Here is a 13,740-nt window from a genome sequence, read left to right as displayed (position 1 = left end):
GCAACCCACTCCAGTGTTCTTGTCTGGAGAATCTCAGGGACGGGGGAGCCTGATGGGCTGCCGTCTATGGGGTCGCACAGAGTCGGACACGACTGAAGAGACTTAGCAGCAGCAGCAGCAGCAGTGGTAATTAATAGACTAAGCGTAATAATCTGTCAAATATTTTATATAGTGTTTCATAAGTTGCAATTAGTTTTAACGGTTAACTCTTCATTGCTACAAAAATTTTGTTTTAGTCTTCTTTGGTCCTTGCCCACAGCACGTGTGTGATATTTTTTGAAGATCATTTTCAGGAAGACTGAGTTCAACTTTCCATTTCCTATATTTAGATCAGAATGAGACTCGTGATTGTGGACCCAAATGGAGGACTCACTCATCAGTTTTTCTTCAGTCATCCTCAAGTACTTGCAAGGAATTGCCTGATTCTTCTTTTCTTGTCTCCTTTGGGTAGTAAGGAAACAGCAAGTAAACTGTCTACACTGTGGATATTTTCCTGTAGGCAATGCCTTTGGGGATCAGCTTGGACGTTTCTTTCAAACAGTCGATGATACTGTGAACTATGACTGGCATTCTTGTCGTTCTCCCCAAAGCTGAACTTGGAGAAAAAGCATTCGGGTCAGATTGTATTTTAACAAAGTGTGTGCAAGCAAGAACATTACTTGTTCCCCTCGACCCCTACCCAGAACTTCATTTGGACAAATAGTGCAAACGTGAACGTGGTCTCATGTCCTGTCAAGTACAAACTAGCACGTGCCATCGGCACTTGCCATCTACCTACAAGGATTTAATCATGTGCTCTTGCAGCTGCTGATTTTTAACACCCCTGGAAAGGTATTCAGGGTGGAAAGCAGAAGTGAGGCATGCTGTGAGCAGGGAAAACTGGCAGAACAAGTCTTCAGAAGGTTAGATGTTTTCAGGAGCCCATTTTATGAACCTGATTCTTCTATCTCCTCATATCTAGAAAGCAGGAACATCCTTCATGGTGATGACTGCTTCTTGTGACTCCAAGAAGCCTTCACGGAACTGGCGGAAAACTTCTACAAAAAATAGGCACATGATTACATGTACTCTCCCTTCACCAAAATCACATATATCCCTCTGTGCCTTTTTGGAACAGCTTCTCAGAGCTATCTGATGTGCTGTCTCCTGGGCTACAGTCCTCTTTTTGCCCCCTCAAAAACTTTCAACTTTCATGTTGTGCATTTTTGAAAGTCAGCACCCTGAACTTATTTTTTCATGCATTCCTCACCCAATAATTTCACAACTTGATTGCAGTGAGATTCACATGAGGATAAATCCAGGCCATGGAATGTGAGAGGAAGTGCTCTTGCCCTGTGTAGTCCTGGTGTTTGGAAACATCCCCTGTGAACCACCAGACTTCATCCCTTTACTGGCGAGTGTAGTAATTCAAGTACCACATTCAATTTGGAGTCACATGAGCTGATGATGGAAAAAGCCACTGAACAAAAGGTACCTGTGTCCCCGAATCATTCATTCATTTCAGTTGGTCAGTCATGTCCGACTTTTTGCAACCCCATGGACTGCAGCACCCCTGGCTTCCCTTGGTCCATCACCAACTCCCACAGCTTGCTCAAACTCATGTCCATCGAGTCAGTGATGCCATACAACCATCTCATCTTCTGTCACCCCTTCTCCTCCTGCCTTCAATCTTTCCCAGCATCAGGGTCTTTACCAGTGAGTCAGTTCTTCACATCAGGTGGCCAAATTACTGGCTTTTCAGCTTCAGCATCAGTCCTTCCAATTAATATTCAGGACTGATTTCCTCTAGGATGGACTGGTTTGATCTTGGTGCAGTCCAAGGGGCTCGCAAAGTTCGTCTCCAACACCACAGTTCAAAAGCATCAATTCTTCGGCACTCAGCTTTCTTTATAGACCAAATCTCACATCCACACATGACTACTAAAAAAACCATTGCTTTGACTAGACAGACCTTTGTTGGCAAAGTAATGTCTTTGATTTTTAATATGCTGTCTAGGTTGGTCATAGCATTTCTTCCAAGGAGAAAGTGTCTTTAATTTCATGGCTGCACTCACCATCTGCAGTGATTTTGGAGCCCAAGATAATAAAGTCTGTCACTGTTTCCATTGTTCGCTATCTATTTTCCATGAAGTGGTAGAACGAGATGCCATGATCTTAGTTTTTGAATGTTGAGTTTTAAGCCAGGTTTTTCACTCTCTTCTTTCACTTTCATCAAGAGGCTCTTTAGTTCTTCTTCACTTTCTGCATAAGGGTGGTATCACCTGCATATCTAAGGTTATTGATATTTCTCCTGGCATTCTTGATTCCAGCTTGTGCTTCATACAGCCTAGCATTTTGCATGATGTACTCTGCATATAAGTTAAATAAGCAGGGTGACAATATACAGCCTTGCTATACTTCTTTTCCCAGTTTGGAGCCAGCCCGTTGTTCCATGTCCGGTTCTAACTGTTTCTTCTTGACCTGTATACAGGTTTCTCAGGAGACAGGTCAGGTGGTCTGATATTCCCAACCCTTCAAGAATATTCCACAGTTTGTTGTGATCTTCACAGTCAAAGGCTTTGGCTTAATCAATAAAGCAGAAATACATGTTTTTCTGGAATTCTCTTGCTTTTCTATGATCCAACAGATATTGGCCATTTGATCTCTGATTCCTCTGCCTTTTCTAAAACCAGCTTGAACATCTGGAAGTTCACGGTTCACGTGTTGCTGAAGCCTGACTTGGAGAATTTTGAGCATTACTTTACTAGCGTGTGAGATGAGTGCAATTGTGCGGTATTTTGAGCATTCTTTGGCATTGCCTTTCTTAGGGACTGGAGTGAAAACTGACCTTTTCCAGTCCTGTGGCCACTGCTGAGTTTTCCAAATATGCTGGCATATTAAGTGCAGCACTTTCACAGCATCATCTTTTAGGATTTGAAATAGCTCAAATGGAATTCCATCACCTCCACTAGCTTTGTTCGTAGTGATGCTGCCTAAGGCCCACTTGACTTTGCATTCCAGGATGTCTGGCTCTAGGTGAGTGATCACACCATCATGGTTATCTGGGTGATGAAGATCTTTCTTGTGTAGTTCTTCTATGTATTCTTGCCACCTCTTCTTAATATCTTGTGTTTCTGTTAGAAAAATGGTCCATACCATTTCTGTCCATTTTTTGTTGCCTGTCTTTGCATTAAATATTCTCTTGGTATCTCTAAGATACAAAGATTCTTGAAGAGATCTCTAGTCTTTCCCATTCTACTGTTTTCCTCTGTTTCTTTGCATTGATCACTGAGGAAGGCTTTCTTTTCTGTCCTTGCTATCCTTTGGAATGCTGCATTTCAATGGGTATATCTTTCCTTTTCTCCTTTGCCTTTCATTTCTCTTCTTTTCTCAACTATTTGTAAGGCCTCCTCAGACAACCATTTTGCCTTTTTGCATTTCTTTTTCTTGGGGATGGTCTTGATCCCTGCCTCCTGTACAATGTCATGAACTTCCATCCATAGTTCTTCAGGCACTCTGTCTATCAGATTTAATCCCTTGAATCTATTTGTCACTTCCACTGTGTAATCACAAGGGATTTGATTTAGGTCATACCAGAATGATCTAGTGTTTTTCCCTACTTTCTTCATTTTAAGGGTGAATTTGGGCTTCCCAGGTGGCTCAGATGGTAAAGTGTCTGCCTGCAATGTGGGAGACTGAATTCAATCCCTGGATCAGGAAGATCCCCTGGAGAAAGAAATGGCAACCCACTCCAGTACTCCTGCCTGGAAAATTCCGCGGACGGAGGAGCCTGGTAGGCTACAGTATATCGGGTCATAAAGAGTCAAACAGGAAGGACTGGGTGACCTCACTTCACTTTACTTCACTTTGGCAATAAGGAGTTCATGATCTGAGCCACAGTCTGCTCCTGGTCTTATTTTTGCTGACTGTGTAGAGCTTCTCCATCTTTGACTGCAAAGAATATAATCAAACTGATTTCAGTATTGACCATCTGGTTTTGTCCATGTGTAGAGTCGTCTCTTGTGTTGTTGGCAAAGGGTGTTTGTATGACCAGTGCATTCTCTTGGCAAAACTGTTAGCCTTTGCCCTGCTTCATTTTGTACTTAAGTCTAAATTTGCCTGTTATTCCAGTTATCTCTTGACTTCCTACTTTTGCATTCTACAGGGTGGGCATAAGACAGTTGGTTACAGGGCGATATAGGGGGCGTTGCTGACAAAGTGAAACATTGTAGCCGCCATGAGATTATTGGCTGTGCGGCGATGAGATATTGGCTGTCCCTAATGATTTGGGGTGGGGGGTGGTGGCGGCTTGCGTTGCAATCACGGTGGAGTCCCGTGGTGGTGAGGAGACTATTGGCTGTGGAACAATGGGAGGGCGTTGTGTACCAAGAGAAACACAGTGGCAGTGATGACACTACTGGCTCTGCTGCCACGGGGAGGGGCGGGGGCGGGGGGTTGGGCATTGCACAGATGGAGCGCAGCAGCTAAGAGACTATTCACTGTGGCACCTTGCTGGAGTGTTGCTCACAGGTCGAATCTCGCGGTGGCTAGGAGGCGATTTGCTGTGGGATGATGGGAGAGCTTTTGGAGAACAAAGTGTAACACAGTGGCCGCTATGAGAGTATTCGCTGTGGGACTGTGGGAGGGCGTTGAGCACAAAATGGAACATGGTGGCCGCGATGATACTATCTGCTACGGGGCGATGGGAGGGCGATACCCGGCGGTGGCGATGGGAGTACAGCCGATGTGACCTTATGACAGCGTTGAGGACAAAGTGAGGCTGGGGATCAGCGAGGAGACCGTTGGTTATGGGACGACCGGAGGGGATGCGCGCACAGGAGGACCTGCGGTGGCGATGAGACTATTTGCTATGGGACAATGGGACAGAGTAGAGGTCAAAGTTAAACCAGGCTGTGGAGATGAGACCTTGGGCGATGGGAGTATGGGGCAGCTTTGAAGAAAAGTGAAACACCACGGTGGAGATGGGATTATTGGCGATGGGAAGACAGGACAGCATTGTTGTGCACAAAGGGGAAACCGGCGGCGGCCGTGAGCCTATAGGTGATGAGACCGTGGGCGGGAGCTGGACACCAAGGGGTAATCGGCGGTGGCTTTGAGACTTTTGGCTTTGAGAAGCGTGGATGGCGATGCGGACAAAATGAAAGCCGGCCACGGCGATGAGACATTTGTCTATGGGACGCTGAGAGGGTGTTGCGCACAGTGTGAAACTGTGGCAGCGATGAGACAATTGGCTACTGGACGATGCAAGGGCGTTGCGCACAAAGGGGAACCTGGCGCTGGCGAGGACACCCTTCGCTAAGGCGCAATGGGAAGGCGTTGTGCAGAAAGTGAAACACGGCGGTGGGATGAGACCTTGGGCGGTGGGAAGACTGGGACTGCATTGAAAAAAAATGAAACCCGGCGGCGGCGATGAGCCTATAGGGAATGGGACCACGCGAAGGCGATGCGCGCACAGGAGAACCTGCGGTGGCGATGAGACTGTCAATGTTTGCCCTGGGAAGTCAGAGGGCATCGCGGACACGTGTAAAACAGCGGAGGCGGTGAGAACATTGCGATGGGACGATAGAACTGCGGTGTGGACAAAGTTAAACCCGGCGGTGGGGGTGAGACTATGGGCGATGGGACGATGGGAGGGCCTTGAACACAAAGAGAGGCCAGGTGGAGTCTGTGAGACTATAGGCTTAGAGCTATTTTGGACAACATGAGAAACAGCCAAGGCGATGAGACTGGCTATGGGACCCTGGCAGTGCATTGCAGACAGAGGAGAACTCAGCGGTGGCCAGGGGACAAATAACCATGGGACGGTTTGAGGGGACTTCCTAGGGCTGAGACAGACTGCGGCCACCACCTGGGCAAGTGACCAGAAAACAGTGAGCTCCTGGAATGCTCTGGAACTTTCAGAGTGTCTTTCAAGGATTCAGCTGTGAATTGGGGGTGTTAAGTATTCAGTAGCTAAAAAGTAGGAATATTTTAAAAACACAGCAATTTATTTTTAAATTAATTTTCTATTTAATTAATATACTTATTTTAAATGAAATATTTCAAGTTTCCAGTTTTATAATAAATATATATAAGGTATTTAAAGTATAATTTTAACAATAGCATTTTAATAAACATTATTTAAATTAAATTTTCTTTGTATTAAAACAAGTCTTTAGTATACTTTTACATTTCTGTTTTTAGTGGATGTAAACTTGTTAATAATTTCATGATTACTTTTCACTTACTTTTAATTGAGAGAATTACCATGTTTGACAATTTCTAGTGACCCGATGGTAGTTTTAAGTAATTTTTAACTCATATTCTTGAAATCTCTTTCTGAGGACAACATTGTTGGAAATAAAGGTTGGAGTACACAAGCAACTAAGGCCATTTAGAAGGTCAGAATTTTTCATTTACTTTAGTAAGAATTTTATAAACTAAATGGAATTTCCCCGATTTTATTGGCATCAAGAAGGCTTACTTTGTAAGACTCTCAAATGTAAGGTGATGTACATTTCTCCCTAATTAATAATTAAAAAAAACCCACATCATATCAAGAAGCCCTACAAAATGAGCTGTCTGGTACATTTAAAGAAGTGAAAAGACAAGAGTAGGTAAACAGTATGGATACATGGAGAGCATGCATATAACTTAGACATTCCACATGGTTTCCTTGTATTTTAAATGCCTCAAAGGCAGGGGCCAAAAACTCTACTACTCTGCAGGCTTGTTTTGCAATGAATGTCTCCAAGGTGCTCTGCAATTTTTAATATGTGTTGTCACATAAATCAAGTTGACATTGAAACTGCCACATTAACTTTTGTTTCATAAATAATTTATTTCTCATATAAAAGTTTAAATAAATAAATAATGCATAAATCAATTTAAAAATAGCTTAGTCTTTAACTGTCCATTGAAATCCAGTGCATTGCATTGTTAGTTACTTCAGGAGCCTCTGCTGGCTGAAGAGTCTCACCTCAAAGTCACATTGTCCCTTCCCAGAGCCACAGGTGGGAGGTGTTCAGTCACGGAGGTAATCTGTTAGTCTCATCAGGAAAGAAAAGTTCCTGAGTATTTGCACTCGCACAACTGTCCAGGCACACCTGTTGTACTCCTTGGACTTCAGGTACTGCACGAGGTTGAAGTAATATTTCCTCAGGTGAAGAACGGTTGTGTCTCCCATAGTGAAATTTTGCTTCTGCATTATTTCCTTTTGGATTGGCTGCAGACGATTCATCTGCCCATAGAGTTCCTCAAGGAGGTCCTCAATGATGGTCTCAGACCAGCCAGTGTTGGAGAAGTCTCTGGTGAGAATGCCGAAGATGTGCTGGAGCATCTCATACATGACCAATATGGCATCTTCCTTCCGGAACTGCTGTGCTTGCTTCATCTCCTCAGGCATCTGGAAGTCCATCCTGGCCTCGAGGCAATGTTGAGGAGTTGAAGGTAACTGCCACAGGAGTTTCTGACACACTGCAAGGCTCCGCCTTTGTTGGAATTGAAGCAAGCTGTAGCTCCTGGAAAGAGCTGTGGTGGAGAAACACAGCAGGAGAACCATTGGGAGGAGGCAACGGTGGGTCATGGTGAAATCAGGCACAGGGCTGCCTGTTCTGCTAGTAGATGCTGAAGCTGAGTCTTCAAGGGTTTGCAAAGTGAATGTCCTTCATCCTTGAGTGTGGGCTACTTATACAGGATGGCCCTCCATTCTTTCTATTTGAGAGGAATTTCCCACTTTCAGTTCTCCCTTTCAGTTTTCCTGTGTCATTTAAATTATTAGTTGCCTCCAAAACTCTTTTTCTTTAAGCTCCTTGCTATTTTAATTTACATATACCACATGGAAAAAAGATATAGAAACTGAGAATTTCTAATGTTTTTTAAAGTTTCAATGAATTGCTGAATGTTAAAGAAAAATATAAGCCAAATCTTTTGAACTAGATTATTACAGGATTCTTTCATTTCGAAAAGATTTTTCTTTTTCTGTTTTCATATTATGAGATTTGTGGACAGGGGGCCTTGTTTGGAAGAGTTTCTTTTTCATAAGAATTAGGTTTAATTCTCAAATATGCTATTACCAAACAATAATACTTGCAGTTTATGATTTTAAAAAAGATACCTATTTTTTACATCTATAAGAGAATAATGTTAAACTAAGTTGATGAACAATAAATACATGATATATGTATGATTTAAAATAAAAATATGCAGTTTATAATTTTTAAAAAGGGACCTATTTTTTTCAATCTAAAATAGAGTGACGTTCCTAGAGGGGTGGGAAGGGGCAGGAAGGTTCCACAGGGAGGGGATGTATGTATACCTGTGGCTGATTCATGTTGATATATGGCAGAAACCAACACAATATTGTAAACCAATTATCACTCAATTAAAAATAAATATATTTACATAAAAGAAAAAATAATGTATATAAAAAACAAAACAGAATGATGTTAAACTAAGTTGTCCTGAATTTTTTTGGAGGCCTTAGCCATAAGGAGCAAGACATCACATAACTTTATCAACCTTGTTGTTGTTTTTCAGTCGCTAGGTCGGGTCCGACTTTTTGCAACCCCATGGAAGGCAGAATACCAGGCTTCCCTGTCCTTCAGTACCTCCTGGAGTTTGTTCAAACTCATTATCACTTCATGGTAAATAGATGGGGAAACAATGGAAACAGTGACAGACTTTATGTGCCAGGGCTCCAAAACCAGTGCAGATGGTGACTGCAGCTAGGAAATTAAAAAACTACTTCTTTTTATATGAAGGTGCAATTTAAATTTTTCTGGAGGCCACATCAAAAGAGTAAAAAGAAAAAAGTTAATTTGAACAGTATATTTTCTTTAACAATATATCTAAATGTTATCATTTCAACATAAAACAATACAAAACTAGCAATGAGATAGTTACATTCTTCTTTTTCATAGTGCCTTCAAAATACAGTGCATGCTGTTAGTCACAGTACAGCTCAGGCTGGACTAGGCAAGCGCTCAGTTGGCCACATGGGGTTGTCGGCTCCATGGTGACCAACATAGCTCAAGATGGAGGGAGCAGCAGGAAAACAAGATCAATATTAAAAATCAACCACTTCATTTTATATGAGCTTAAAGTTGGAAAATGACATTTAAAAATGATACCATTGACAATAACATAAAATGTCTACTACTGAGAAAGTCATAGCCAGAGGTGCCTAAGAAGACGTGGCAATTAAAGGTAATGGGGCATCCTAAATGACATCCCAGGATAGAAAAAGAACATTAGGTAAAAAACTAAGGAGATCTGGGAATTCCCGGAAGATCTAGTGGTTGGGACTCTATGCTTTCAGGGCAGGAGGCCCGAGTTCCAGCCCTGGTCAGAGAACTAAGATCCCACAAGTCTCACAACCAAAAATAAAATAAATAAAAAGTTGCTACAACCAGAGTGTGTGTGTGTGTGTGGGCTGGGGAGGGGGGGGGGCATGGGGGAGAGGCATTAAGGAGTTCTTAATAAAGTGGAGACTAGGTAATTTTTAATTAATTAATTTATGACTGGACTGGCTCTTTGTTGCAGCAGGTGGGCTTTCTCTAGTTGGAGCAAGCGTGGGCTGATCTCTAGTTGAGGTGCTCAGGCTTCTCACTGTGGAGCTTTCTCTTGCTGCAGAGCACAGACTCTAGGGCATGGGCTCAGTAGTTGGGGTGCACAGGCTTAGTTGCCTCACAGCACAGGTAATCCTCCCTGGCCGGGGATGGAACCCATGTCCCCTGCATTGGCAGGTGGATTCTTAACCACTGGCCCACCAGGGAAGTCCCAGACTTTAATCCTTTTGAATGTAGCATTGACAGGCAAATTACCTTCACTTTTGGCCTCTAAGGACAAGTCTATAATTGAAATTTGATCCAAACTAGATGGCCAGAAACTAATGAAGAATAGAAGCTTTCTCTGTTACATTCAGATTATCTCTTTTTTTCATCTTGATCATCCATAAGGATTAAGCAATTTGCCCAACTAATTCTTCTTCTGAGAAAGCAAAAGACATGTAAGCATGTGATGAGGTGGTCAGCATCAGTGAGAAGGGAATCCAGAGTCTACAATAGGGGACTGCCAAGGCCACCGCCTACTGAGACTGACACTGTCATATAGTGACAAATATTTATCAAATGTTTCTTAACTACTTCATAAACCAAAGAAGCAAATGCTGCCAATTTATTGAACTATTTTTACAATGTCTCTCAATAAACTTTTGCTACTGGCTTGATTATATATTCTTCACATTCTTTTTGAGTTTTTTCCCCAACATATTTATTATTTACTGTTGTTGCAAGAATGAAAGAAAGAGTTTTTTCATTACATTTTCTACTTTTTAATGGACTGGGTTTTCCTTGCATTTTCACACACAAACACATAACAAAATAATTTTGATTTTTAATCTGGCTAACTTTACAAATGCCATATCTAAAAGTATTTGGTTGGATTTTCAAATTTTTAAATAAATGTATATTGTCTGCAAATAAAAATTTTAAAGGATTGAAAACGTCAAGGGTGATGTTCATATAGAGCAACTGCTACTTGGTGTCTAAATTGTAAATTAAAAACATTTTGTAGCATAGTTGAAATATGCATAGCCTATGATCTAGTAACTGCAGCAATCAGCCTGGAAAAAAAATCAAGTGCCTATGCATCAGGATATAAGTAAAGAATACTTATACCAGCATTATTGATAACAGTACCAAACACGAAATGACGTAAAATCCCTTAAAATGGCGTAAATAAATAAGTTGTTGTCTAGGCTTATAATAGGGTTGTTAATAACAAGATGTAAGAAGCACAATAAATGCACAAACATAGTAGTGAGTAAGAGAAACTCAACTCAAAAGAAAACCAACCATTTGTATAAGTGTATACAAATTTTAAAAATGGGCCAACCTAACTGGAGACATTTTGCTTGGCAACCTAGAGAGCTCCTGTGAAGCTTCAGGACCACAATGGAGAGTCTGTCTCCAGCTTGAGGGAAGAGCGTGTCTTCCCACCTTCCAGCTGCGGCCTCACTCTCGCCCTCTCTCAGCACCTGAGGCTGACTCTGCCCAGGCTGGGGTTGCCCTGTGCTCACAGCCAACAACTGGTGGTAGGCCCAGAGCCCCTGCTCAGGCCTCCCACCTGGTGTGGAGAGGGACAATATGCAGAGAGATCTAAGTGCCCCTGGTTGCAGTATTCTTTCTTCCCTTTTCTCACACCCTGGACATCTTGTCACAGGCCTTGGATAGACTCATTGTGCACTTTTTTTCTAGCTCACTTCAGAATGCAGCTGGAACCAGGTACTTGGCTGAAGGCCTCTCTGCCTAGCTCTCCTAACTCCTCCAGAACATACCCAACCAGAGGATCCCACACTGTGCTCCCCTGTCACTCTCAGAATGCGCCCATCAGAGGGTCGATGGCCCAGGAACAGGCAGGAGCAGCCCAGGCCTTGTTGTCACTGTTTGCTGCCAGGACCCGCTGCTGCTGGACACTCAGACCTGCCCTTTCAGAACATGCTCGTCTGCATCAAGCCTGCATTTACTTCAGATCCCAGGCCGTTCTCTGAGCTGGACGTTAATCCTCAGAATCACTACCAGGGGTGCAGTGAGTCAGGCTAACCCAAGGTTGAGAAAATGGTTAAAAGGACAACACATTGACTGCAGCTGCTGAACAAGCCTCAGAGGCCGCCCTCAGCTGACATGTGAGCAAGTCCCACTGTGTGGGTTCTGGGTTAGTTTCCTGTCTCTGAGGCAGTTTCTGAATCTTCCTTAAAGTGAAACAGCCCAAAGCAAAGCCATCTACATACTCAAATCCGACAAGTGACTTGAGTTTTGTTACATCATCAGAGATTGTGTAATGAACCACAGAAGGCAAAAATAGCAACAAAGTTGATGCAACAAGTGAAAAGGAAAGTAAATGCAAGCTGCCAAAACGGGATTTCAGGATCCAGCCTGGGAATCCCCTCTGGCGTGGCCTCCTGGCTGAGTTGAGTGCACAGAGCAGAGTATCGTCCTGACTGCCTGCCAGACGCCTGTGGCTTCCTGGCTGAAACTCTGAGCTCCTAAACTCCAGGGAAAACAAAGAATCCAGTGAGGGTGGGGGTGAGTCCTTATAGACAGCTGGCCTGTGTGCCAGGTAGGAATGTTTCCGTCTAGAACTCTGGGTATTGTTGCAACAGGCTTGGCCTCGTCATCCCAGTGAATGGCTATTTCCCCTCTCACTGAGTGGTGGGTGAGCTGCAGGAATCTGTCTCTGAACAGCTCTCTGGGAACTGCCTCATCTTCCTGAGCACAGACCCGGAACATCAGGAAATAATCTTCTAACCAGATTCAAACCCAAGGCATTAATACGTAAGGATCACTTAGGAAGTGTCTGGTACCATTGTGAGCATGTGCTATAAATTAAGGCAATTAATCTTACCACACTTTCAAGATAAGCCTTTATGATTATCTTAGTTTTGCATTTAAGACATAATGCAGCAATTTATAACTAGGCAATCTATTTTTATGTATAAATGAAAAATCTCAAAGATCTATTTGCAAGGAAATATAAATAAATGAGAAACTGAAGTATATGAAAAATGGATATTTATGTGATATACATTAGTATGTCCATATGTATAGATTTATTAACTACATATAAAAATGTCTGGAAGGATACCCATTAAATTGTTAACAGTATAGGATTAGGATGCATCCTCCTAGAAGTCAAGGGTATGCATTCCTTTGTATGAGTTATTTAAAAGTTTAGCGATGATGTGTGTTTAATATATATAAATAAGTTTAAGAAACCCTTTTACTTCTTTAGAGTCACATGGCAGCTACCAGGTCTCACATCTCTTAGCTGTCTCTGCAATCCCCAGGCTGCCTTTTTCTTCTTGCCTACATTTGAACAATTTAGGAAGACTCTCTTCTCAGGAGTGGCCAAGTGTAGAAAACTTACTCTCCCTTCCACATCCTACTCCAGGATCCTACATTCCACATATGCAGATTGACGGCCTATGATGTATGTGCTGCTGCTAAGTTGCTTCAGTCGTGTCCGACTCCGTGCGACCCCAAAGACGGCAGCCCACCAGGCTTCCGCGTAGCTGGGATTCTCCGGGCAAGAGTACTAGAGTGGGTTGCCATTTCCTTCTCCAATGTATAAAAATGAAAAGTGAAAGTGAAGTCGCTCAGTGGTGTCTGACTCTTAGCGACCCCAAGGACTGCACCTACCAGGCTCCCCCATTACTGGGATTCTCCAGGCAAGAGTCCTGGAGTGGATCGCCAGTGCCTTCTCCGCATGATGTATGTGGTTCTCCACTAATCCTTGAAGGCGCTCCGATTCTTACAGGCCCCCAGCAGGAAACTGTGTCCATGACCTGGGCTTTTCTCCACTCATCTCCCTCCCACCTCTGATCTATGTCTCAAGAATCACATTCAATCCCTCCTCACATTGTCCATTGTTCTTTCTATGACCCAGGGTGGGTAACCCCATTCCCTTTTTATTCAGGTGACTTCAGTATAGGTTTATCTTGTAGGATCAGGCTTTGGGTTAGATTTTATTCAAAGATATGTGCAAGTCAATTTGTTTTTTCAAATAACTTTCATTTTCTCAAGTGAAAAACAAGAGTAGTCATAAAAAATATAGTACAAAGCAAATATCTTATGAATGATAAAGATTTAAATGCTATGAACAGAGTAAATATTTCCAATAATTTAGATAAATAAATAAATATTACAACTTTTTAAGATATGAAAAATGAGTTCTTAAATCTGTTTTAAACAGTTATGGTAA

General features: G+C 42.6%; 1 protein-coding gene across 1 annotated transcript; it reads right to left on the bottom strand.

Moving 5' to 3' along the window:
* Window positions 1-7,003: 7,003 nt before the first annotated feature.
* On the bottom strand, window positions 7,004-7,564 carry LOC113897811 (interferon beta-2-like). Its single transcript, XM_027550787.1, has one exon. The coding sequence runs from the start codon at window positions 7,562-7,564 to the stop codon at window positions 7,004-7,006; it is 561 nt and encodes a 186-aa protein (XP_027406588.1).
* Window positions 7,565-13,740: the final 6,176 nt, after the last annotated feature.

This window comes from Bos indicus x Bos taurus, chromosome 8, assembly GCF_003369695.1.
Source record: "Bos indicus x Bos taurus breed Angus x Brahman F1 hybrid chromosome 8, Bos_hybrid_MaternalHap_v2.0, whole genome shotgun sequence".
Lineage (NCBI taxonomy): Eukaryota > Metazoa > Chordata > Mammalia > Artiodactyla > Bovidae > Bos > Bos indicus x Bos taurus.
This window is presented reverse-complemented; position numbering and strand designations above follow the sequence as displayed.